Source organism: Nesoenas mayeri (genome assembly GCF_963082525.1).
Source record: "Nesoenas mayeri genome assembly, chromosome: 20".
Lineage (NCBI taxonomy): Eukaryota > Metazoa > Chordata > Aves > Columbiformes > Columbidae > Nesoenas > Nesoenas mayeri.
Window position 1 is genome coordinate 1,477,789 of NC_137569.1, and position 26,998 is coordinate 1,504,786.

Consider the following 26,998-nt stretch of genomic DNA (forward strand, 5'->3'; position numbering starts at 1 on the left):
GGACTTCGATGTTGCTGATTTCAAGGCTTCGGAGTGGTGCTTGATCTCCCCTCTGCTGTCTCCTGATGTTTTATCATCTATGGAGTATTTTGGTTGTTCTTTTGTTGTCAGCCTCTTCCTTAGCTTACACGTAGAAACCGTTTGGAAGGCTGAAATCCAAGTTAAATAATGCTGCTTCCAAACAGTGCTCTTTACACAAGAGTAAGAAACCAAAACTCACACTTAAAACGGTGTTTTCTAGGTTCCTTCCCACTATCATTTTCTAACGATGTACAATTTGAATTTCTGACACAATGGAAGCATTTTGTGTGGACTAAAGTAGTCACTAAAACAGCCTCTTGCATCAGGGTTTGGGTTGCTGGTTGAAGCAGCCGCTGGAGACCCAGCGCGTGGTCGAGGGGATCACTGGGGAGCCCCAGGTCCCTCCTGGCTGTGGGACCGGCTGCCAAATCCCCGCAGGGACACCTGTAAATCCCCGCGGCTCCGTGCTGAGGGTTCCACGTTAATTAGGCAGCAGGCAGCAGTAATGTGCTGCAGTTCCCTTGGCTTCCCTGTTTCAGAAAGGGCAAAACCTTCCAGCAGAGCAAAGAAAGGGCTGTTGAAGGGGCAGCAAACTGAATGGAACGACGATAATTTTATGCAAATTGGACTTCAGTAGCAGATTCAGCCTGACTGAGTCACAGAGGGAGCAGAAGAATGAGGAAAGAAAGAGGGAGAGGAAAAACCCAATCAAAATGTATGGTTTGAGGCATGTTTCACAGCCTTCTGTTTAGATTCTTCTACAGAAATGAAGCAACACAAGAGGAATGCCACTGCTCCCAGCCAGTGGAATTGCTCTTTCTCCTGTGGTACTGCTGTTAATAACTACAAGTGGGTTATTGAGCCGACCTCTGCTGATTGCGCTTTGCCGCCCGCTTTCCGAAGCTTCGCCCCGCGCTGGCGCTCCGTCGCAGCTTGGCCTGGCCGGCGGCGCTTTGCATGCGTTGCCATCCTTGACATCGGGAACGCGCCCTTCGAAAAACAAAACCAGCAAGGGCAAGGGAAACGAATCCAAATTCAACCAGGGGGGCAAGCGGGTTTTGTTTGGTTGAGCAGAAGGAGCAATTGTAATGGCAGTGGAGCAGGTTCTAGTGAGATCAGCTTCCCCCATCAGGAAGGACCTTTGTGGAGGTTCAGAAGAGCCAGGGAGAAGGGAGTTCTGACAGAAAGGACGAGGAAAGGAGCGTTTGTGATGCCGGGTTTTTCCCGTCTGTTTCTGAAAGCTTCGCGGGGACCGTCACACGGGTGTACCAGGCGTAGGAGCCGCCAGGCCACTCCAGACTATTTTCCCAGCTGAAGCAGATCACATGCAGCTTTCCCACCATTTGCTAAAACCATCTCAAGCCCCAGAGACCTTGTGGCTGTTTCGGTCCTGCCCACAGGCCCTATTGCTCTCCCCGCTGCCTCCAAGTGAATTAAATACTTGTGTTACTTCCCATTGATACGTCTTTAGGCCGTTTTTTGCTTTCTCCTGTATGGCTTAAGGAGATCATGGGAATTCTTCGTGTCCCTACCAGTAACACACCAAACATACAACCTTGTAGTGAATCTGACTCTGCTGTGACAAAAGTGGTTTGCGAACGGGACCGGGCACAGCTAGTGTGACCGTGGGAACACACTGGTCATTAAGTACCGAGACTTCATGGTCTTGCCCATGGTGAAGGACGTTAAGAAGGTCTGTGCTTTGGCCTCCTGCAGGTTTCTGCAGGGAGGGGAGGGTGAATGTCCAGTTACATGCTCCCCGAAGCTTTGCTTTCAGTCTTTCCACGTTGACTGATCTCTTTGCACAAGCCTCCTGCGGGCATGTATTTTTTTTCAATTTAATCTTTACTATTTTGAATGTCAGATCACAGCAATTCCTACGTCTTGCATGGAGCAATATGCTGCCTTATGCTTGTAGCTAGGACAGGCGACACTGTGCTGTTCCTGTGCTGGTATGAAAACGGGCCCCTCACCTTATTTCTGGCATAAGAGCATCACTGCGGCTCAGTCCGCATGCAAAACCATGAAGAGTTGGACCAGTGTTGTAAAAGGAACTGTAAATTTTTCCTAAAATTAGGTTTTTTTTGGTATTCAAGGTCTTGAATGCTGAACTGCAAAGCATCCCATGGGGTTTATGTGTGTGCGTATGACTGCGCTGCTGTGGGCCAGCGCCGCTGCTTAGCGCAGGGCTTGTGCAGCCAGGACCGGGCTTGTTTCCCTGAGCCTGTTGCAGTCTCCCCATGCGATGTGGTCACTTTGCGCATCTGCTGCAAACTCCCCCTCTGGTCTTGCTTGTGAGGCTCACGTGGTGAATGCAAAGGGCTTGAGGTGGGTCCGATAAGGGTGCTGGAGAACCGCAGGGTGTCTTGCAAATGCACTATTTCCCTGGGGTGTGTGTGTGCGTGGCCTGTGCTCTCCGCGCAGCGCAGGCCGGCGGCGGGTGCCGTCTCGGGTCAATGAACTGGAATTCTGCCTGACAACCGAAGGGGTGACAAATTCTCATTTAGTAAATTGTAAAGTTGTTGCTGGTCTGTGGATCAGCTTGATGGTAGTTCTTGATGATGGCTTTCACTAACCAATCTGTAACTGTGGTTGTTTGATTACAGAGGGAACATCCCCACGCTAAACAGGTATGGTACTTGTCATCTTTTAAAATTAGAAAGGACTGATTAGAAAGAAGTAGCCTAATACTTAATGTTTTAATGTGTTTTGTTTTAGTGCCCTTTACTTGGGAAGCTCTCAAACATAACTCTTCTTTTTCCTTCCCTTTTCCTTTCCCTTTGTCTAAAACATGTTTTCAGCTTTTCTTTACCATTTCGAAGAGCTTTGCATGCAGCAGTGTTTAAAACGCCCTTTGCCGGGTGCCTCGGCCCATCCGCACCGAGGCACACGGCAAATTTCCAGCAGAACGCAGTTTGCAGGGGGTGTTTTGGAGCTGTGGCCCCTCGCCCAGTGAACCTGCTGCTACTCTGGGTTCTTGTGACGAGCTTAGAATTTGTCGAGGCTGCTTCACCTCCCTCACACCATAGATGAATCTACATCTCCACCAGCTGACAGCATGTTTTGTTGTGTTTTGGACACTAATTTTTCCTCCCGTGTCTCAGTTGAAAAGTATTTCTTGTTTGAAATAATACATGAGAAATGTCTGCTGTCTTTTTGTTTAGTTACTGTTCTGTGGTATTTTTTTGTATTAGTTGTAAGAAATGTACACCAAGGCATGTCCTGAAAGATCTTTCAAAGTGTGAATACCTGTTATTTATTACTGCTTGCAAGCCTATTTAGGGAAAAATAGTAAAAATGGGCTTGAAAGTCCCATGGCTCTTAATGAGAGATAAATTGTGGGAACACAGAGTGACTGTAAACATGGAGAGCTATTAATCAAACTGATGATACTTCAGACTTATTAACAGAGTACGTAGGACCGTATCACACTGCTTTTCTGTATGTGGAAAGAAAGAATCTTAGCAAGGCTGGTGAGCGGCCGTGTCAGCGATCCCAGTCCGGTCTTTAAAAAGAAAACAACATAACAATAATAATAATACCCCAGGAGCACCAGCCTGCGCTGGGTGCTGCTCAAATGGAGCAAAAGAGACGAGCGGGGGCAGCGGCAGAGTTGTTAAAGCACGGCTTAAATTAGATGGAGGAGCACGTGAATCTGAGCAGCAGTCAGGGCGGAAAGGATTGTAAGGGGACGTGTTCAGGGCAGGGATACTGGTGTACGACTATAGAAATCCCTGTTTCCAGTGCAGGATTTTAGAGGGGTCACCGTACCACGCTGCGTTTGAGGAGCGTGAATTAACAGTATCACTGTGGAAGCATTGAGATAATATAGCTTGGTATGCTTCAAGTTAATTTGTAAAAATTTACTAAACCTTTCAAGTGTCAAAGCTTAGAATGATTGTTGTTTATCTCAGCATTCCGCCTGTAAAGCCAAACGTACACACAGGAGGAAAAATGCGTTCAGCTTTGCATAGTCATAGTTCACCTGTCATCTCAAGAAACTCCTTCAGAAGTACTTGTTTTAAAGGCTTAAAATGTTATTTCCCAACCATTTTAAGTGTTCCCGGACACGGGGACAAGGTCTGGGTAAGGACATTGGTGGCAGCAGGGACACGGCAGCGCTGGGGGCTCGGGGAGGCCAGCGCAGCGGGTCTGATGCGCTGCAGCGCTAACAGATGCGCGGTTAGACGGGATCAATGGCCGCGACTCGAGTGCTCAAAGCACACGCACGTGACAGATCTTTCTCCCCTGTCCCTGCTAACTGTGGTCTCGTTGGATTGCCGTTTAGAATGTCCTTCTCTTCCAACCTCAATCACTACGGGATGGTCCACGTGGCGAGCGTGAGCGACGTCCTGCTGGACAACTCGTTCACTCCGCCGTGCCAGCGCATGGGCGGGATGGTCTCCTTCCGCACCTTCGAGGATTTTGTCAGGTACGTGGGGAAGGCTGGCGATTGTATCACCAGCTTCATGGTGCGCCCAAATGGAACTGCACAAAACCTCTGCCTTGTCTAGAGTCAGGTTTAAACTGATCTTGAGCTTGTTTGTTAAGATTCTGGAGTCTCAGGTGGAAGTTTGGATCCCCTTGTCTGTCTGCTGGCGATAACTGAGGTTCAGGCGGCTGTAGGAGCAGTTTGTGGCCAGAATGATCAGCATCCTGCATTTCTGCAGGCTGGAGATCATTTGCAAATGTGCTGGTTTCTTCTGACGCTCTTGCTCACATGTATATACGTGGGAGGACGTGTTGTTCTTTATGCTTTCAGCCTTTTAGGGGTAGGCAAAAGCCCCCCTAGCAGAACCTGTAGCAGTTGTGCAGGCCTGTAACCCAAGATCTCTGACAAATGCGGGGAGATCCAGGCTCTGTGGTGGTGGGAGGGTGGGGAGGTGTCGCCTGCTCATCTGCTGAGTTTCTCCTAAGAAGTCCTGGTCTCTCCCTCCCCTCATTATCCACACGGTCCGTGGCTTTGGGTGGGCTGGCGCGGCGTGGCGGTGGCTAACGGCGCTCTGCTGTGTTGCAGGATCTTTGATGAAGTGATGGGTTGCTTCTGTGACTCTCCTCCGCAGAGCCCCACGTTCCCCGAAGCTGGCCATGCTTCCTTGTATGATGAAGACAAGGTACGGTAGATTTTCTTCTTGAGGTTGCGCTCGGGTTGGAAACAGAAGGCGTGCAGAACGGCGCTGGCACTGCAGGCTGCTCCTGCTCACCAGTTTGGGTGCTGGAAGCTGGAGTTAAGAGATTTATGTATTTATGTGTGTGATTTTTCACTTGTTCCGCAGTAAATGGTTCGAAGTAGGTGGCTGTTTCCTGACCCTGTGCTAAAACTACACCTGAGTCTCTTCCCCTCCGTGTGAATTTAGTTTGTAGTGTTTAACATCAGCAGCATTATGGGATCCACAGCAGTGTAACTGAGCGCTTAGCCCCACAATTAGGTTTCCAGACCTTCTCTGTGTTTTAGGCGGTGTATCTGGGGCTACACTCACAGGGGTTAAGTTGCTAACAGTTTGTTTCTGGGGAATATTTTGTTTAAACCGCAGGCTGCCCGCGAGGAGCCCATTCACATCCTGAATGTTGCCATTAAAACGGACAGCGATGTTGACGACGACGGGCTGGCAGCGATGTTCCGCGAGTTCACGCAGAGCAAGGTGAGTGGCCTGGGCTCCTCTGCAGCTCTGGGCCGGTGCAGGACGCGTCCTTCTGCTTGGAAAACCCATTATGTTCCAGTTGTTTTGTTTTTTAAACAAACAAGTGCAACAGTGACATCTTTCAGCAGCTTCCTGTCTCTTTAAGAAAAGAAAATAATCAAATATAACAATTTAAAACTACTTCTGCCTTTCCTCTGCTCGATCGTGCTCCAGGCGTTTCATGGGAGGGGATAAAAGGAAAGAAAGAAAGAAAAAAATTCCCAAACACATTAAACTATCAAATAGGTTGATCCAAATTGTCCAAATAATCTTCTAGTCCCAGCATGTTGTGTGTGGTTTTTCTAATAGAAATTAGGATCATATACTTGTAAATGACTTGTGGAGGAGATTGCGGCAGTCAGTGTAAATGGAGTTTCTCCAGGTGCTGATGGCTAATCGCTCCGTAATAGCTGTGGACTTGCTGTGAGACCCACATTATTACGATGTAATCAGAATCCTGTTGCTATGCTGTTATTGTCTGCCACTTGTGGAATTTTAAAAGCAATAACAATTTTTGCTTTTTAAATCATGGCATTATTAAAGTTATTTTCTTCCTCTTGCCATGAATATAGTCGCTGATGCTCATTTTCAAAGGGCTTAACCTTAGTGAAACATTTCAGTCTGTGCTGAAAGGGGTTGTTTTGTTCCTGCTCTCGCTGAGTTCTTCTTTCTTTTTATTTTCTTTGCTTTTAAATCGGAAAAAAAGGAGGAGAAAGGAAAAAGTTTTAGAAAGAGAAGCAGAATTGTGAGATCTTAACATTTGAAAAGATCAGTGGTGTGGCAGATACCGATGGCAGCACTCATTGGAAATGTGGCTGAGTGGAATGTACTAGTGAAGCACCCAGAGTGGATGTTCTGAAAAAACTGATTAAAACCCGTTGTTTATCACCTTTGCAAATGGACACATCCGTCCTTTGGTCCGGGGTGTCTGTGTTTGTGGTGCCAGGCGCTGCCTGGGCCTGGTTCTTTAAAACTCCCGTCCTGTTGCCATGTCTGCTTTGTGCTGCCCTCCAAAAGTCACCTTTGCAGAAGGGAATATTTCCTGCGAGCCTTGTCAGCGACTCTTGTGCTTTGCCCGTGCGGGATGTCATGTTCTTGGGCTTTGCTCGCTGACCTCTTTGGGTTGAAGGTGTTTGCTGCTGTGCTACTGGGCGATGATCAGGTCAGAAATGTGCTGGGGGCTGGTGCAGGGGTGCTGGGGGGCTGGAGAGCTGCTTTGGTTTGGAGAAGATTTTGCCATGTTTTTGATGTCTTTGCCTGTGAATCCTCTCACGTGATGCCATCCTCGCCTTTTGACAGAAATCCGTCCTGATCGAACACGGGATTCGGAGGCTGACGTTCCTTGTAGCACAAAAGGTATTTTGATACAATATCTCTCATGCCGTGTAGAACTCTGTGGTTTTGAGATCATAATAGCATTGGCATTTGACATGGTTTTTTTTCCAAATTAAATGCTCTTCAACTATATTTAGTTCTCTCTTCACTGTTTTTGTTCTCTGAAGTTTGAGATGGTTTCGATGAATTCACTTAAAATTAATTTACAATTGTAAACAATCTTGACACCTCTTGTATTGATGAATTAATTAAGTTTTGATTGTCACCCTAATTGCTAGCTTTCTTCTGCCTTTCTTTTTTTCCCTTCCTGTGTTTGTATGTTCCGTTTGTTAAGGACTTCAGGAAACAGGTCAACTATGAGGTGGATCAGAGATTTCACGTGAGTACCATGGGCATGGTGGGATTGCTGACCCGGGGCCGGGAGACACCCGAGTGCCTCCAGGCTTCTCGTTTGGTTCTTAGTCAGGCATTTAATGCCCATCTTGGTGTCAGAATAAGAGGAGCAATTAAACAAATATCTGACTTCAAATGCTGGAGTTGGCCTTTTGCCTTTGGTGGGGCTGTTCACGTGCTAAAGTCTCTCGTTACCTGCTGAACGCCTGACCGCCACATTCATAAAGATCTTGCTTGTTTCTGTATTGTTTTGTAGTCTAAAATGTAATGATACAATTAATTTTTGTATTATTTCTTATGTAGGGTGGTGATTTCTTTAGGCTTCTTATTGATTTTAAAATAACTTAGAGGAGTAGTAGCAGTGACTGGCTACATTTCACATAATGGCTTTGTGGCATGACAAATGTTTGCTCTTACTGCTAAGAATTACTTCTCTCCCAGGGCCTGGGTGTCAGGGGGACAAGGTGGCAACATAAGGCGAAAACCAGAGTTGTATCCCTTGTGTGTTTGCTTTACAACTCTGAAAGTTATCGAGAGTCTTGAAAGTGCGGGAAGTTCATCCCGTGTCCAGCCGCGCTGGTTTAGCAAGCTTCATGAAAGGAAAACCAGTTTACAAACTGGCAGAAATAGCATTTGAACAAATGTGGGCATCACCTCGTGGGAACCGCTGCCCACAGCGCAGATACGGATCAACGGCCCACGTGGGAAACTGGGCTCCTGGGAGAGGTGTTGGGACCTTCAGCAACAACGTCCAGAAGTGTTAGAGAACTGAAGTGGTGCTTGGGGAATAAACAGGACGGTCCGTGGACGGGCGCTGGGCTGTGTGTGGGTGAATGAAAGGAGCCGTGTCCAAACAGTGCTGAGGGGCTGTGGACACGCCTGGCGGGTCACCCTCGGGGACCCTGGGTGGGCGTCAGTCTCTATTGCCATCTCCTACACTATTCTGTTTAGTACTGGACCAACTATTAACTTAGTCAGGGCCTGGGCTTGGGTTTGTTTTTGTTTTAATTACAGTCTATATAATTAGTTCCCAGCATGTTGAGGTAATAGAGAGTTGCTCCAGCAGGCTTCCAATTTCCTCATCTCATTAGGTTTTTAACGTGATTATTAGTATAATAATCAACTATGATGATTTCTGTTGTAGCTTTTCACATTCTGCAGTTTGCAGGGTGTCTTGATTGGCTAATTTAGGCAAATTATTTTGATTGTCTTGATGATGGTTGGTTGATTAGAACACAGCGGGGGTATAATTCTTCTGCTCAGGAAATGGATTTTGGATTTTGGTACCGGAGCACTGAGAATTTTGTGTGCATGCACATCTAATGGTTGTATTCGCCCACACCACCAGTCAGATGCCTTGGAAGCAATAACAGTGGTGGTGGATGAGCATGGCTGATGTGAGGAGGCATCAGCAGCGTGCTGAGCAGCACAGGTGGGAGGGATTCGGAACAGGAGCGAGGACACATGGCAGTGGTTGTGTTCACAGAGTGCAGCTGGTGCTCTGCGCTCACCGAATGTGCCCGTTGCCTGAATTTTCAGGCAGGATTTCCTGAGCCGCTGGCTGGTCTGGAGGACACGCTCCAGGCAAGAACAGCTTGTTGTGTGCAACTGAGAGTCATCAAGTGAAGTTCTAGGGACTGTTCTCTATAGGAGGCGAAGAAAGTGATGAGCTAGGTTACTTCTAGCCACAAATGCCATGTTGCTCAGTAGAGCGTTATCCTCCATCGCCATGCACTGAATGCGGCCAGGGCAGCGCGTCTTTCATCGATAGTGAAACGTGATTCAGAAATTCGGTGGCTGAAGGTCGGATATCTCCTTTTATTCTTACTAAGACAGTTCGGGCAAGTTGTGTATGCTCCTTCACATCACCTTCAGCATAAAAGACTGGTGTTTGGGGGTTGGTGCAAAGCATTCACAAAAATTGCTCCACCCAGGAAAATTCCAGAGGACGGGTGTTTTTCCTGGGCTGGAAGCAGGGGATGGTGGGAGGTTGCTGTCTAGTCTTTCTGTCTTCTAAGAGATGTGCACAAAAGCATAAAACCCTTACAATTTGCTAGGATTTCATCTGTGCAATAGAATAGCACAGAAACCTAATCATATTTGGGGGATTTTTGTAGAGCACTATTTAATACATGAGGATAATGTTATTTGATTACAATTCGTAGTTTTCCTTGGGAAGAAGGTATTTCTAGCAGTAATAGCTATAGAGCTATAGAATACAGATCGTTGTTTTGTGTGTGTCTGCTTACACAATGGGGTGTTAATATCATTGTGTGGCTCCCACATATTTCCACAATAATAATAATAATACTGGAAGTTGTTTCCCACTGCCATGTTTGGACAGTTCCATGTTATTGTCTGCTGATAATTGACAGTAATAATTGAAAGCCAATCAAGTCGTATCTATTGCATTAGCAGTGAGGAGAGGTTTAAAGCACCTCTGCTCCCTTGTGGAAGGTAACTTGGTTTTCCAGCACCTTTTTGATGTTCAAAAGTACCTTGTGGCAGCGTGTGGCATCCCCTGTGCTGTGGGGCTGCGGGGGGTCGGGGCCGGGAGCAGATCAAGTCGCTTCTGTTTGCAGGGCTAACAGCATCGCTTTTCTCTTCAAACAGAGGGAGTTTCCGAAGTTCTTCACGTTCCGTGCCCGGGATAAGGTGAGTTGTGTATTCTGGAATAATTTTCACTCAATGTTGGCTTTATCCTTCTTTCACGTAACTGTTCCTTGCCCATCTGAGAGGGTGGGAGCTGCCTCAGTGCAGCTTCCCTGCCTGTAGTATTTCAACAACTTCAACACATTTCTTAGTGCTAAAGACTGTGCATCCAACAGAAAACTTGGGGTTGGATTTGTTTGAATTTTAGCTTTTTCATTAAATATGAAATTTCATAATGGGTATTGGCTGGCTCTTCCCATCCTCGGTGTTTCAGCTTGACTCACCCTCCTCTCTTACCCCTTTTGTACCTGCGCGGCGCCGGGCGCCCCCAGTTTGAGGAGGACAGGATCTACCGGCACCTGGAGCCGGCTCTGGCTTTCCAGCTGGAGTTGAACCGAATGCGAAATTTTGATCTCACCGCCATTCCCTGTGCCAACCACAAAATGCATCTGTACCTGGGAGCAGCCAAGGTGGAAGTGGGCACGGAAGTGACGGACTACAGGTTCTTCGTCAGGGCCATCATCAGGCACTCGGACCTGATCACCAAGGTGAGTTTTGGCACCCGTGCAATGTCTGTTTCCAAAACAGGGTATGAGACGCTGGTTGTTGGGCTGTGATTTTTGAGTAGAAAACAACTGATTTGTTGGTAATATCTGGCAGGAAGCCTCCTTTGAGTACCTGCAGAACGAGGGAGAGCGATTGCTTTTGGAAGCCATGGATGAGTTGGAGGTGGCATTTAACAACACCAATGTCCGCACTGACTGCAACCACATCTTCTTAAATTTCGTGCCTACTGTCATCATGGACCCGTCCAAGGTATGGTCTGTTCAGCCCTGAACTGTTTCTTGCGTCTGACTGACTACAATTAAATGGTCTTTTGCTTTCTCTTTATGCCACCTGTTTGGCAGTGAGGAGGGAAGAAAGCTTTGTTTTGTCTTCCAATCTATGAATACATATTAAAAGTAAGATTTCAGAATGAGCAGAGCTCCTGTTTTTAGTGCAGTAACACTGTCCTTCAGGCCATGCAGTTCACTTCCTCTGTGGGAACTAAGGAACAGTTTATTAAAACTATGTTTTGTATTTAAAACTAAACTTATTTATTTCAGTATGTGAGATAAATAATTTCAATAAGGAAATAGCTTTAAATGCTCTTCTGTTTGTTACAAAAGCTCAGATTCTACCCAAATAAAACGTAAGTCTTAAAAAGAGTTTGTAAATCCAGCTACAAAAAGCAACGCCTCATTTTCATTCTCTGATACAAAAGCACAGAGATCAACATTATAAATAAATGAACATTAAGCTTTGTAGATGCATAAATGGAAGTGTTTGGGCTTAAAGCGTGTTTCTGGTTAGCAGAGCCACCACAAACTGCAAAGGCTGCGTTGAGTTGGAAATCAACATTCTGTTCATGGTTACCAAAGGATGAGAGTCGACCTTTCCTAATGAGAATAACTGGAAGTTTAAAAAGATTAATTGGTTATCAAAATAAGTATCTCTTGTTTGCTGACTTTCAAGTCATGGTTAAAAACTGATGGCTTAAATGGCTTTTGGATAAACCCTCTCTCAGTGCATCCGAAATCTGTAGTTCCGGGAAGCTGGGAAGCGGGTGGGATGCGCAGCCCCCGGGATTTCGGCTGCCAATGTGTCCTGTGACTTTTCCTGAGCTGCTGGGGAAAAGAGACGCTTTATTTTTTGAAAGGATGTTAAAAACAGCCTATAAATTGCTTTCTTTTAATATGCGCTATTTGCCAGCAGTAGTATTTTATAAAGTTTAATAGAACACCAGAAGGCCAAGCTCCAAGTAGTAATTGCTTTGTTGATTTAAAGCACCGTACCGCATGTGCGGTGAAACATGATTATTGTGCATCCAAGTGCTACAGAATGGTTTGTCAAGGATTTCGCTTTGCTGTGTTTGGTGGTTTTTAGCTGCGGGCTACGCTTGCGGGAGGAAGGGGCTGGAGGGGCAGCCCTGGGCACAACGTGGTGCGCTGGGAGGAACAAGGAACGGGAATGGGGATCCGGGGCTGTCCCTCTATCTCAGTGCTCCTCAGCTTGAGTTCAGGGCTTATTCGGAGAACAAACAGGCCACCGAGGTCCTGTGACAACACAGGTCATGTGCTGCTGTTGGTGCTCCCACCTCTGCTGGGATGTTCCTCTGGGTGCCCTTTGGGCAGGACCCGAGAGCAGCGGATGGAGGTGCCGAAGCGCTGGGTGAGTCCGGAGGGTGAGGGAGGCTCTCGTGCTGTGTTTCAGATCGAGGAGGCGGTGCGGAGCATGGTGATGCGCTACGGGAGCCGCCTCTGGAAGCTCCGCGTCCTCCAAGCCGAGCTCAAGATCAACATTCGGTTGACGCCGACGGGGAAGGCGATTCCCATTCGGCTCTTCCTGACCAACGAGTCGGGCTATTATTTGGACATCAGCCTGTACAAAGAGGTGACGGACTCCCGGACAGCACAGGTATGGCCCCATATGGCTCCGTGGTTTGATGTGCAAATGTTTCTGGGGGGGACACGTGATGAAGCTCCTTTGTGGTGCTTTCAGGTAATATAAAATTGCCATTCAGCTTTGCCGAAGGAAGAAGAATATAAAGATAATCTTGCAACAGGCAAGAAGGCATGCGAAGTGTAATCAGTTTTATAAAAGTGCATGTCTTCTAATTGTTTTGTACATACCTTCAGTCATTTGTACATCTTCTTTCTCTGTGGCAGAGTACTCAAAAAAGTAATAGAAAAGTAATCGCTGTTGGTGCTCATCCTATTATTAATTATACAGTTCCCTGAGTAGATAGAGAAAATCTGTGAACTCATCTTTTAAATTCTAAAGATATAGGGAATGACCTGGGTAGGGTGATATAAAATTATTGAAGGTGCTTTTATATCATTTTTATGAAGCATAATGGTCTCTCTTGTAATGATTGTGGCTATTCTGGTATTTCTGCTGCTCATGGTGTAGAAATAGTCTGGTTAACTGAAATACTTACATATACTAAAATACATGGAGTCTGGGATGCATAAAAATATTTAAATACAGGACTGTTTACACGTCCCTCTGTAATAATCTCTGTGCCATGCGGCAGCAGCAGCGGAATGAATTGGTGGGGCCGCAGGTGTGCGCACGGGTGCTGACTCGCCTGTTCTCCACGCTCCCTCGCGGTTCCCAGCGCGGCCTGGCCGTGCAGATCCTGCAGCAGATCGTGTCTGTGTGTTTTACCTCCTTCCTGCCTTTCGGTGCAGATGAGGAGAGCAAAGGACCTGTTAATAACCTGCAGCGGCCGAGCTGCGTTAGCCGCTTGTGAAGGTCACCTTTCCTCCTCAGCTCTGCCGCTGATGAGCTTCGTGGCTTTGAAGGCAGAATGTGCTTGCGTGTGTTCAGCTTTTAGCAACTTTTCCAATGTTTAATTTGTTTATTTGATTCCCCTTCCCCCCCATATCAAATCAGTTCTATTAACAAATTATACTACTAGGAATTATTTCAATTAACGCTTTGAGTAGCTGGGAGGAAGGTTTGTCTTAAAAAGCGAATACCTTCAGGCTTTGGAAAGGCCTTTGGTGAATCTTCCCCCTCGTGACACAGTTTTATAGGATGGGTCCAGATCTAAGTATTTTTTCCTGTGTTTTCAGAGGCTTATTTTGGACTTAGGGAATTGTTCTAAAAAAGTCCAAACATCACTGATGTGCTGGTGCTGGGCACTTTGATCCCTTTCGAAGAATAGGAAAATAGAGTAATCATGGGAGAGCGCCCTGCTCTCCTGTTCCTGCGGTGCCGGGGGGTGATGCTCAGTACTGACTTCCAGCCCCACAGAACAGCTCAGAAACCATCCAGAGATCTGGGGAGAATGGGGCTCCCATGCAGAACATCTGAACGCAGGCGCTGCCGCGAAGACTTGTTACCCTCAATAAATCTTTCTCCCACTGAAGAAGCTACTTCGCAAAGCGACATTTGTGAAGACTGAAGAGTGCATAAACGCTTTTCAATCTGAAACCTGAGATACGCTTTACTTACTGAATTCTATCTTTAATTGAATTCTTCAATTACATCACCTTCAATTAGAAAAAGATCTGTGGTTTGTAAGCTCAGATCTGATCCCCGCTCTGTTAAAACCGCCGTGACCGTGCTGCCTGTCAGGTGTGTTTCTGTGCAGCCCCGTTCATGCGGTGTCGTCCCCGTTACACGTTGCTCCTCCTGGTTCTCAGCTGAAACAAGATTTCCTTCCGAGTCCGAAGGAGCTGAGAGGAATATTTAGTGCCATGAAGCACGGCAGCTGATAATTCATGTTGCTACTCTGGGAAAATCTTTTAAACTTACAATATCAAAACTTCAAACCAAATGACATATGCAAGTCCTGACCGAGCTTCCCCGATCCATCAGTGGAGATACGGATCCCGCGCTGCTCGGCTGCATAAATAACGGAGTTCTCTCTGCTCCCAGCTATCGCAGTCCATCGACACACAGGGGAAATTCTGCTGAATGGGACTCAGCGAAGTCACCGGTTTTCCTGTGGGGACGTGGCTCTGCTCACTTTGCTCTCCGCTGTGATATGGTAATAAGTCAGTGATACTGGGATCCCGCAGTAATGGGCCAGCGCTGTTTCCAGGGCGTAGCGAGGCATGATGAAGCACGGTCTTACAGGGATACGCGACTATTAACGTATTGGTAGAGAGCAGAAACACACCTGATCGGTCTGGAATAGGCCAATGATTTTTAGTGTGATTTGAATGAGGTGGGTGTGTGGAACCAGTGGGTGAAGCTGTAACTGGCGATGTTTTGTGCTGCAGATTATGTTCCAGGCGTACGGCGACAAACAGGGACCACTTCATGGGATGCTGATCAACACCCCGTACGTGACCAAGGACCTGCTTCAGTCCAAGAGGTTCCAGGCCCAGTCTTTGGGGACGTCGTATGTCTATGACATTCCCGAGATGTTTCGGCAGGTAAGTGTCCTTAAGGCTCAGGGGGTTGTTCTAAACTTTGGTACTTGCAGAGCCCTTCTCTCCATTGCCACTGTGCTCATCAGGGGAACAAGTGGCCTGGAGTGGCTGCCAGGGCTTCCCCAGGGTCTGCACAGCTCGGGGGTGACCCCGCTGTAAGAAATTAGGGCTCCTGATGCGCTGCTGCTGTGGTTCTGTTAATGAGTCAAGCAGTAGAAGCTGAAATGTGAAACGCCTTTTGCTTCTTGTTGTATTTCTGTATTTTCCCACCCTGTTGTTCAGCCTTCCTAAAGGGTTGGACAGTGCAGCTGGGACAGTTCCTAGGACAGGACTCGTGCATCGTGAAGCGTGTTAATGAGTTGCAGAATTGTGTATCTGATTTGCTGGGTTCTATCCTGAACCACATAATTTGAATTATGCTACTTTGAGTGAAACTGTATTTCATAGTTTAAATTCCCAAGTGATATCCACTGAATATCGTCAGTTAAACTAGGAGGGAGGGATATTTCAGACGTTCTGCCTAGAATATTAAATCACAGCGGATTGAATAAAAATATTTGCGGCTGATATTCTTAACAAGAATTTATCTTTTCATCCTCTAGTCTCTGATTAAGCTCTGGGAGTCTATGAACGAGCACGCGTTCCTGCCCACGCCGCCGCTGCCTTCCGACATGCTGACGTACACCGAGCTGGTGCTGGATGACCAGGGCCAGCTGGTGCACATGAACAGGCTGCCGGGAGGAAATGAGGCAAGTTGAACTTTCTCTAACGCTACTTTTCTTTCCATATCCCACAGCACATTGTGGTTTGGACTGGATTTGACAATTATAATGAAAATTTAGCAGCCAGGCACAAAATCTATTCATTCAGTCTTTCACAGATGAAATTTTTCTCTGGAAAATGAGATTTTTTTGTTTCATTAAAAATGAATACCTTCCATACAATGGGTGTTTTAACCTCCATAGTAAATGATGATTCCATTTCAAACCTGTGCCTGTGCTGTTTTTCCTTCATAATTAAAAGTGCTCATTCAGCTCTTCCAGGTAAGTGGGGTTTGTATTTGAGCAGAGCATGTTTTACAAGACTAAATAGAAATGTTTTCATTTGCTTAAGAAACGAAAACCCAATTTTCTGCTTTCCCTGGAAGTGCTCAGGGTGCAGTGTGTGCAGCACATGGCGAGGCGGGTGCAACATCCCCCTCTAGTGAAGGATTTTGTGAGAGTAACAAGTGCTGGTGCCGGTGGGATCAGTTGCTCCAGCTCAGGCAGGAGGCGGCTGTGCTGGCGAGATGGGGTTTTGCTCTTTGCCTAAACTGATTGAGATTCACTAAGTGAAATGTTCCTGCAGTGATTTCAGTGTGAACAGTTGTAAGTGGCATCACAGAACTCGCACTGTCCTTTCGCTGGATATGTAACTTAAGCTTTTCAAAAAGCCTGTTCAAAAACTTCAAGTGTAGTGATGAGAAGAAACGGGGGGTTTCATTGCTATTTACTGCGTGTATCTCAACAGGGAAGGGTTTGAAGATGATGCTTTCAAGTTGAAACTAATCACTAAATGTTGACTATGGGAGCGCTGTGTCCTTGTCTTTTGCTGGCCTATAGGAGAAATGTTTTAACTAGTGTAATTAAACCTGAGATGAGCTATTCCCTGCATTCCTGGTGAACGCTGGGGCTGTGGAGGCTGATGCCATCATCCTTCTCTGTTTCTCTGCTCTCGTTCAGCGTTTGAGTGGATGGTGGCTGGGGAAACAGCAAAGTCCCTCAGGGACGTCGCTCTGTTCTTGCTGAAATTACCAGCACAGAGCTGCCTGGGCATGAACATGTAGTGTTTACTCTGCCAGTATGAATACAAATAGTCTTATTATAAGAGATTCTGTACCCAAAGACCACACAAAAAAAAAAAATTAGGAGGTTTTTTAACCCTTGGTAGTCTTGGTTGTGCTCAATCTGAAAAGACATTGTTGGGGTGTGCAGTGTTACCTCCTGCCCTGTTCAGGCCCTGCCGCTGCGGCTGCTGCGCCCAGGGGCCGAGTCGCTGGAAACTGAGACAAACTGGCGGAAAAGATGATGTTCCCCTGCATTTTAGAGTGTGTGAGCTGAAGATCGCTTCTTGTGGGGGTGTATGGCAGACCCTGACCTGCTTCTAGCCACTGCCCAGAGCCGGCGTGAGGCCGCTGGCTGCAGAGATGGGGTCTTAGTGCAGAGCCCCCCGGGCAGGGCCCCGTGCCCCCCGCCTGTCCGCGGCTGGGCCAGCGCTGCGGGACCGCGTGCGGCTGGGAGGAGGTTTGAGGCTCTGACACTGGATTCTGTTCCCAGCAGCCACACACAATAGGTCATTCACAGCGAGAGCAGAGCTCCGGCGCAGCCTGAAGGACAGGTGACACTCATTCCCCTGGGCTGCACTTGCTTTATCGGGATGAGCTGACTTTAGGCTTTTACGGTTTAATTCTGTTCAGCTGAGGAAACAAATTTTCACAAACGCATACTCGGGTTTCTCTTTGCAAAGAAGGTGACGGCTGCAGGGGTGGAGAAGGAAGAGACAGGATGCTCGAGAAATTCAGAGCGTAAGCCTTTTCTTTGTTAGGGCTCTAAGTGGATCCATTCTACTTGCCTTTTTTCTTTTGAACGTCAGTCTGCATAGCATCTGGGCAGAGAAATACAGCATCTTATCTGCCAGGAAGCAAAGGTCCTTGGGGTAATCCCTCTATGTGGCAGTAGCTGGTGGTGTTGCATAGGAAGAGGAGACGTGCCCCGGGGAGCAGGAGGAAACACGAGTTGGTTCTGCACTTTTTCTATTTGATACAGCGGTGGACTGTTCTCAAAATATGGCACATTTCATTGGCAGAGTTTTGTCCTCGGATGGATGTATTTGACTGTAAAATGCCAGAAGCCCCTATAGGCTGGAAATGGTGCTGAAGGGGAGATGATCCCTGTGAGCACAGCAGGGAAGTCGAGGTTCCCGGGCTCTGCAGCTTCAGTTTGCTCGTGTTCTAATACGAGACTACTTTGAGGTGTTGTGAGGGTAGTGAAGACAAGTACGTTGTAAGAGTCTTTGAATTTCTGCTTACTGAGCGCTGGACGTTGTGTTACACGGTGTTGCTCCGGTTGTGGTCGGTGGTGCTGGATGGGCATTGCTGGGTCTGTGCCCCCAGCTGCTCAGACGGGTCAGGGTGCTTGGGAGGAACTTTCCAAGTGGGACTATTTGTTTAGTTTTTCCCCCCACCAGCCAAAGTTGCTGATTTTCTGAATCCAGAATCTTTTGAGAGATTGTACATCACGTGCTTTTACTACAGAGGAAGTTTCTGTTGAAAGCTTCTGACTGCAGTAAGTACAGCTGCCATTAGTTCGTTTAGGTTCCTATTACTGCTCTACTTGTTTTGGATCACACTCGAACCAGCTATTCCCGCATTTCACGCACGTGCTTCACCGTCGGTACCAGCCGTTCCGAGCAGGGCTTGTCTCTCCTGTTGGAGCTGTGCTACATGGTACGGACAATTACATCTTCTCTATGTGAAAAGGGGTCAAGACACTCTTCTTAAAGCATTCAGCTGAGCTGAGCGCCCTGCTTGTTTTAGCTAGCAGGCGAAATTGAGAAACCTGCATAAAATCCAGGAGGTTTGTGGTCAGGGTGTTCGCTGGTGCGGGCAGAGCGGAGGTCGGCGCTGGGCTCCTGTCCGCGGGGTTTGCGAACAGCGTTCCACGCCAACCCGGAAAATCTCTGAAATGCGAATTCTCAGAACTTCCACAATACAAGAGGTTTTTCTCTGCTTAGCTCGCGACCATTTCACGTAGCCCACCGCCTCGCGTGGCAGGAATTATCTCTTTGCTAGTAGGCTCGACAAAGAAGCCAAGAACTTAATGGACCATGAAAACACGACTTGCTATTTATTCCTAGACAGCGCCTGCTGCTGAGCAGAGATCCCGTGTCGGGTCGTGGCCACGCGAGGGAGCCTGTGGTGCTGCTGGCCCTGCCGCCCCGTGCTGGCACGGGGACATCATCGCTCACCTGGGATCATCATCGCTCACTCAGGGACATCATCGCTCACCAGGGGCCGTCTCCAGCCTCTGGTCCCCTCGGTGCAGCCAGAGTTCTCCCCGAAGCGCATCTGCTGGTTCTTTGGGCTGCAGACAGAACCCTGGGTGTTGGCTGGTTTCTGCTGCATGGTTTCCGTTCTGGAGCCTTCATGTTAAGCTTGTGAGCTGTGTCCTGGTCTCTAGTTACTCCTTTTTTCTCTCTTGTGTTTCCTGTGTTACTAGTCTGGCTGCTTTGACCCCTCTGCTCGCATGTGAGACTGTTCCAATAAGCTCCATGCGCTGCCACAGGATTTCTTGGAGCCAACACCAGCTGAATGTGCCGCACTGGAAAGTCGAGAACAGTTTGTAAATAGTTTTCAGAGCTGGAGGTATAGAAGGGAGCTGAAGAAGACAATATTTTGTCAGCAGAACCAAACCCCAGTCGATGGCTCCCTTCTGATGCTCCTAAGTAAAGACTGAACAGACTTCGGGACAAACGGGGTATAATTTATTGTACAACTGAGCATATCAAGAACTGAGCACCAGAGCTGGATGCTCAGCCTGACTCCAGTCTGACTCTTAAGATAGACACGGACCATTAGAATGTATAGAGTTTATAGAGGTGGGAGGAAAAAAATCCACTTGTAGTTGTTTGTAATCTTATGCATTTTACTCAAAAATGTCTCTAAGAAGAAAATTTTAAGTTCGCACCAGAGCCTGGGTGCTTATCTGGATTATAACACATGACTTCTAACATTTCTTCTTTAGAGTGGGAGTCTTTTTCTTTTAGTGGCACAATCTTTGGTGTATGTGGTAAGATCTTCACTGGGCATGAAGGGCAGAGGCGTGTGGTCGGACTTTGTGCCCCAATCCTGGCAGGGTTTGAGGATCCAGCCCCGTTTGGTGGGTGAGAGCAGCCGATGCTGCGCCGGGAGCCTCTGCAGCTGCACCGCTGGGAAAGAGCCAGAAGTGGTGTGCACACAGGCAGGTGAACAGGGCAGGGGTTCAGAAGCACGTGGCAACTCACACAGTATTTAAAAACGTGCCGGTTGCAGCAGCTCAGCCGAAGACACAACCTGTAATGTGGCGACGGCCTCTTCAGTGCCCATCGCAGACGCTTTGTTCCCAAGATTAGCACATTAGCTGAAATCTTAGCGTGAAAAGGTAATTCCCTCAGCCTGGCGGAGAACTCAATATATTACTTGTCATTCTTGAACGGGGCATTCTGGTGTTTTTCTATAGCACTTTATGTATTTTTAGTCCAATTTACCGTGATCCGCTGGCACTAGGACGGCACCATCCGCTGATAAGACCCAACTAATCTTCCAGGCCAAGGACACAGCGGGTGTGAGGAGCGTCTGCAGCATCGCCCCCTCTCCCTCCACCTCCCTCCCATGCAGTCTCCATGTAAAACGTGTTGTTTTCCCCATTGGCACTAGATGTCAGTTTTTCCTCTCAGTAGCGGCAGGATCAGCAGTGATCGGTGATGGGAGCAGCTCGCCCTTCCTTCTGCAGGTGGGAAGCTTTGACCAGGTGGAATTGGGGCTGCTCAAACTCCTGCCTTGCCTGGGGATTAATGGTGGGACTAATGAATTTTATACAAGCAAAGCTTCCTAGTTGAACTACACGTTCTGCTTTGTCACCCCGTGTTCCTGCGTTTTATGACAGGCACAGGGTATTAGAACCTCCACTGGAGTAAGTACTTGAGGAAAAGCAGAGAATGGGTGACGGCAAAGTCAGTGAAATAACAGGAGGGTGAAGGCAAACGCCCAGTATCTCCTCCCTTCTGCCACATTATTTTTCCCAGAGATTACCATAAAATATTTCTCCTAATAAAGGTTGTCTGCTCCTAATAAAGGTTCTCTGTCGCTCTCTGGAACACACCTTTATCCATCTGTGACTTCACCAGGTGCAAACCATCTCAGCTGAAGTTTTCCATCCTACAGGGAAGTTATTTATCGTTAAGTTTGGAAAGCTTAGTCAAAACTGCTTTTATTTTGGTTGGCGGTGTTGGTCCCAGCTGATTTAGTGGGCTCGCAGCAGAACTTGAATTGGATGAAGAATTTGGTTGGAGTTGAGCATTATGCATTCTGCTGTCCCCAAGGGACACTGTGCAAGCTTCAGACCTTGCAACACAGACGCATGTGCAGTGAAATCTGCTTTTACTCTTCCTTTAATGGCTTTTTGAGTTTTCCTTTTGGTGCTGTGCGTGTCCGCCCCTCTCCCCTGAACGTCGGCCAGGCTTTGCTGGTTTGCTCCCTGCCTTGCAATGCAAGCACGAGGACCCGCGACAACCGAATCCACGTCTCCTCTGCCCCGCTGTGCCGCACGGCGCCTTCTTCCGAGCAAACCTTTGCCACGGCTCCTCCTGGAACCGTCTCTGCGCGTCTTGGCCGTGTGCTGGTCAGTGGAACGATGCCAACGTGTGTGTGACTTGTAACCAAAGCCAGGACAGTGCGCTTGGCTGTGCCGCCCACGGCCGCTGCTTTGGGTGCTAAACGAGGCCTTTTCCAGAGCCCGGGACAGGCTGGAGGGAGCTGGGTTTGGCACTTCACCCCACCAGGGCACCAGCTGGGAATGTCTCTGGCAATCCACGTGCATCGCGCCCTTCTGGGACTTGGTTCATGTTAAAGAAAACAGAAAATAAGCTTTTGGTCACAGTATAAGTGCAGAGTGTCTTTATTTCAGATCTGGGCATCAGATTCAAATGGTGAAATACCAAAATTGCTACACCTGTATCGAGTAAAACTTCGGGGGGTGTGTTTGGTCCTTTATAAAACACCTTGTGTGTGTTTCGCGCAGAGCGGATGGATAAACAGCCCCTGCTCCTGGACTCAGCAGAATGTGGGCGAGAAATGGGCTGTCGTTACATGAAATGCTTTGGCATTTCCCATGTCCACATGCTGGACCGCTGCAACTGTTGCATCTCCTTTCTTCTTATAACTTTTGTATGTCAGAAATGCTGACATACAAACATATTCATGTTTTGTATATATATTTTACATGTATGATACAGATGCAACAGAGTGGGAACTAAACAAAAATTGTCGCCAGGGTTCTGCAAGTTCAGTTGTCCTGCTTACAGACTTCAAGACCCACCTTCAGGTTTCCAAATTTAGACATGAATAAATAAAATGAAGCGTGGCATAAGGTACGTGGGCTCACACATTGTCCTTGTTGAGAGAGAATTAGAATAACCAACACAATTAGTGCGGCTCAAGCGTAGATGCTGTCAAATAATGAGCTGTGCTTGTTTCCATCAGATTTTCTGCCACCTACACTTCTCCAGGAATGGCAGATCCTGCTTGGGAGAGGCTAAAACAGAGCCCAAAGCTCTGTCTAACCCGAGCACCGGCTGCCATGGGCGTTGCGGTCCATTCCTTGGCCTCTGTTGTGCTGGCGAGGGACTGGGGTCGGTTCCTTTCCTGTCCCCTTTGGGTTCAGTTCCGTCCTCTTTGATGGGACCGGGGTCAGTTCCGTCCCCTTTGGAGGGACTGGGGTCGGTTCTGTCCCCTTTGGCAGGACCGGGGTCAGTTCCGTCCCCTTTGGCGGGACTGGGGTCAGTTCCGTCTCCTTTGGAGGAACCGGGGTCGGTTCCATCCCCTTTGGAGGGACTGGGGTCGGTTCCGTCCCCGTCCCCTCGCTGTCTGTTGTCAGCAGCTCCGCTGCCACTCGCAGTCGATTTGTAGCCGCGTCAGTGTGTGTATTACTGCTCACATCGATAGCGCAATTAATGTTGAAGTCAATTTTGGTGTTAATTTTAGGCCATGATTAGTGTTGACACTGTGTGTCAACCTAACGGCATTTACGAGCACCATGAAAACGAACGTTAGTTAATATCGCGGTTTTACTATCTGTTAATGGTTGCATTAAGCCAAAGATCTAGTGGGAGAAGGTGTGTATAAAATTATATATATAAAACTTGTGTGTAATGTATGTGTGTCATGCAATTCTGCATTGCTGGTGCTATTCAGGGAGCAAATGACATCTGAGCACTGAATCCTAATCACAGTTTGGAACATCAGAAATAATGATCACTTCTGGTCGGAGGTTGTGAATAATTCATCTGGTTTGATTTCCACGTTCTGTCCAGTGATACTTTTCAAACCAAATGTGTTCCTACAGGAGAATAATGGTCCCACTTCTTATGGAAATACTGTGGCACAAATCATTTTGCCAACATAAAAACAGTTAAATAAGACGGTTCCTGCTTTTATTTGTTCCTCCCTGTGTTCCTCGCTGGCGGAGGCAGGAGCAGCCCTTCCAAACCGCGCCGGCACCCGCTATTGTTCTGCCTGTGCTCTTAGGTGATTAGCTCAGCCTGTCTAATTAACCTGTGAACTCTCCATTTTTTTGGCGTGCTGCCATTAAGTTAAAAATCTCCTTTGATTTTCTTTAGTTTTTCTGGAATAGAAAGCTATCCCCCACTACCCATACATTCAAATGGAATCTACGTTGTTCATCGCAAAATAATCCGTAGTTGTGCCCTGTCGTTTTTTTATTACTGGATAAAGGGCACAAAACACGCTGTGTGTTGGGGAGGCAACGAGACACACCGCTTAATAAAGTGGCACACATTTAATTTTCTTAAACAGCATATAGTTGCTCCATATTTATCGGCTATAAACTGTTTCCAAGAGTTTGTGTTTACTGTGCCCTGGCCAGATAGTTTTTCCTGTTCTACTGAGCATGAACAAAAGGGATTTATTTCTGCGAAGGATACCTGCTCTCAGCTTAGGGAGCTATTCCAAGACTTCGGTCACAATCTCCATCTTCTAAATAGGAAATGCTTTTGATGTGTAAAACCCTGTGAATTCGTGTTACTTCTGCGCTAGTTTGGAAGGTTATGATGCACATTTGGAGAACGTTACCCCGTTTTCTCAGCGGATTTCTATCCATAACTGGAGCTGATTGCTGAGGTGGGATCAGGAAGATCTGAGAAGTGGTCGCTTAAGGATCTTTAGTTGTGGCAGGAAAAAAAAGCCTGTGAAATACAATAAAGAGCTGAGTGTGCAGGAGGTGCCAGGGCACACGTGGGCATCCCTCCCCAAGCCTTTGCCTTTGCGTTTTCAGCCTTCTTTAACCTGCCGTTTCTGACCACGGGCTCACCCGCAGTTGAGAGTTAGAACAGACACACAATATCCAGCCCCTGGTGCCTCTTTTCCTGCAACAGGCGGGTCAGGAGGACACCACTTGCTTTTCTTCTCCTTTTCTCACCTTTATTGTTCCTTTTTCTGCTCTGAACGCCCAGCGGCAGAAGACAGAAGTCCAAGGAGCCCTCTGACCACGGAGCTTTGGGTTGAATTGGGTTGCAGCCACTCGTTTTACAGCATTGCCGCTTTTCCCTTTAATTGCAATGCTGCTGGTATTTTAGCAAAGCATCCTACTGACTTTTAGGGATTTATGCTCCTGTCTGAAACTGCTGCAGTAGCTCTCTTTCCAAACCCTGCAGTTGGATGCTGATGTATCACTGTAAATCTGCAAATATTCAGAGGCAAACAAATTAATCCCTTACGACGTATCCGTCAAAATAGCGGCAGATGAAACGGGGACCAAGGAGAAGGTGAACTGAACCATCATTCTGTTAACTTGCAATCTCAGCTCTCGCAAGGCGAGGTGTAAGGGAAGGATCTGCCGGTAGCCGGTTGTAATATTTTTGGATTGCTGCCTGCTTTACTTCCAATGACCCTTTGATTAATTCCTCTGCCTTTTTATTTTTTTTAATGAGCCTATTATGGCATATCTTATTGCAGATGCTGATTGGATCTCAACCGTGTATTGTGCCATTTTGATTTGGATTAAATGGCACATATCTATCTGCTGCTTCTCCCCTCTCCCCCTCCCGCTTTAGTTCATCATGTGCAGAATTCAGAGTCCCCGCAATGAGAATTTCAACCCTCCTGATTGCAGAGGATGTGCAATCGGCTTGAGGAATGTGTACTCAGAGCTTATGATCCTTGGGCAAGCGGAGACTGGGTGATGCATGTGGCTTTCAAGGGACACTGCTATTTCCATCTGTTAATGGCATTCCAGGACGGGCAGCTCCCGGTGCAGCGATACGCGGCAGCTGAGAGACGGGAGATGCAGGGTACAGATGTCGTTGATCTCCATAAGATGGGCCAGAAGAGATCATCTGGTGATTTTAAAAAGAAAAATATGCAGTGAAAAGCATTACTTATCCAGGCTGGTTTGGAAAGAAACTGCTGCAATAGTTGGGAAGGGAAAAGGGAAGAGCCAAAGAAATGAAAGGATGGAAAAAAATGGAGGCAGTTATGAAATAAAGGGATTATTAAAATGAAGGCTCAGGGTGACGAGGTTCTGGGGCGATGGCCGAAGCAGATGGTCAGGAGTCCTGTACAGCAGCACGTCCGTCCTCATCCTGGGAGCACCCAGAATAAAGGCAGCGAGCTGTGAGGGGTGTTTGCAGAGGAAGGTCCAGGTTGGGTGTTTCGGGTGGGAAGGAGCAGTGCAGGACGTGCTGCAGGGGCCGGGAAGGTCCAGGTTGGGTGTTCTGGGTGGGGAGGAGCAGTGCAGGACGTGCTGCAGGGGCCGGGAAGGTCCAGGTTGGGTGTTCTGGGTGGGGAGGAGCAGTGCAGGACATGCTGCAGGGGCCGGGAAGGCCCAGGTCCTGCCAGCCTGCTCAGCACCGGCAGCGTGTGTCCAAGACTCTCTCACATCTTGAAGATACACATTTAGTTTTTGTTGTTCTCTGCTCTTTGCAGGTTGGGATGGTGGCCTGGAAGATGACCCTGAAGACCCCCGAGTACCCAGAAGGCCGCGATATCATTGTCATTGGCAATGACATAACCTACCGAATTGGTTCTTTCGGGCCTCAAGAGGACGTGCTGTTCCTGAGGGCGTCAGAGCTTGCTCGAACGCACGGCATCCCCCGCATCTATGTGGCTGCCAACAGCGGAGCCAGGATTGGTTTGGCTGAGGAGATTCGGCACATGTTCCACGTGGCTTGGGAAGATCCCGATGACCCATACAAGGTAAGGAGGCACAGGAGACAGAGGTGAAACTCTGCAATAGCTCACAAACAGTTCTTGTTTTTACACCGCCTCTTTTAACAGAGGTAAGGGTGGATATTTACCAGACCATTAGGTCCAGAATTCTCCTTGTTATTGGATCTCTCAGGCAGCAGGATTGGCATCCAGAATGAGTTAGGGCTAAATGTTGAAAACATTCTTGGCTTTCGCTGTTCTCAGCTGGAGCTCCAACGTTAGGAGGGGATGTTCTTATTGCTATCTGGAGTTAAATTCTGCCCCCTAGAAGCTCTCTTTTGGAAGGGGTTATTGGGGATGGGAAGGGTATACAGGTGAGAACAAGATGATTGAACTGTGTTTCATTTCAGGGATACAAGTACTTGTACCTGACTCCTCAGGACTATAAGAAAGTCAGTGCCCTGAACTCAGTTCACTGTGAGCATGTGGAGGACAACGGAGAGTCCAGGTGAGCACAGACAGGGCAGGATGAAAAGCTTTCTGGTCGTCCTACAAGGTGATACATGTCACACCTTGTCTGCAGCTGGGACGTCCTTTAGGACGCAGGTATGTCGAAGGCTGTAGCTGTGCGTGGTCAGAGCAAGGAACGAGAGTGAAAAGCTGGATCGTGACGTGCCTTGTTTGAGGTAGCGCTGGGGTCAATCCTGCAGCCCAGGCTCCCAAGTCATGACCGAGGGTCCCTATAATCATCCCGCTGCTCATGTGCTGGCGAATGACAGAAGAACGCTTTTCACGGGCGCTCCTCTCCCTCAGCGTTCCCTCTTTGCAGTGCTGCTCTGGCTGTTCACGGGCAGGACCGCTCCGCGGTGTTCAGCAGCGCTGCAGAATGAGCCCACATGCAGGTCCTGGCCGGGTTTTATGCACGTTACTCTTTGGAGCCTTAATGATATTTAGTCAGTTTTCATTTTCTTCGTAGCAAACTGATTCAGCAAATCACTGGACCCTGTGACTCAAAGGCTGTGTGTGTCTCC

General features: G+C 47.7%; 1 protein-coding gene across 4 annotated transcripts in view; it reads left to right on the plus strand.

Moving 5' to 3' along the window:
- Positions 1-26,998, plus strand: part of ACACA (acetyl-CoA carboxylase alpha) — a gene marked incomplete at its 5' end in the record, with an annotated part of 85,497 nt that overhangs the window by 24,583 nt on the left and 33,916 nt on the right. For 2 of the 4 annotated variants that reach the window (XM_080357062.1, XM_080357064.1), the window contains 14 exons: positions 2,628-2,651; positions 4,310-4,453; positions 5,039-5,135; positions 5,556-5,663; positions 7,002-7,058; positions 7,372-7,416; positions 10,044-10,085; positions 10,415-10,630; positions 10,743-10,898; positions 12,336-12,539; positions 14,858-15,013; positions 15,613-15,759; positions 25,746-26,015; positions 26,378-26,475. In XM_080357062.1, the coding sequence (XP_080213188.1) occupies positions 2,628-2,651; positions 4,310-4,453; positions 5,039-5,135; positions 5,556-5,663; positions 7,002-7,058; positions 7,372-7,416; positions 10,044-10,085; positions 10,415-10,630; positions 10,743-10,898; positions 12,336-12,539; positions 14,858-15,013; positions 15,613-15,759; positions 25,746-26,015; positions 26,378-26,475 (1,764 nt within the window). The remainder of the gene's footprint in view (positions 1-2,627; positions 2,652-4,309; positions 4,454-5,038; positions 5,136-5,555; positions 5,664-7,001; positions 7,059-7,371; positions 7,417-10,043; positions 10,086-10,414; positions 10,631-10,742; positions 10,899-12,335; positions 12,540-14,857; positions 15,014-15,612; positions 15,760-25,745; positions 26,016-26,377; positions 26,476-26,998) is intronic. The other 2 variants (XM_080357065.1, XM_080357063.1) reach the window with 2 other exon arrangements.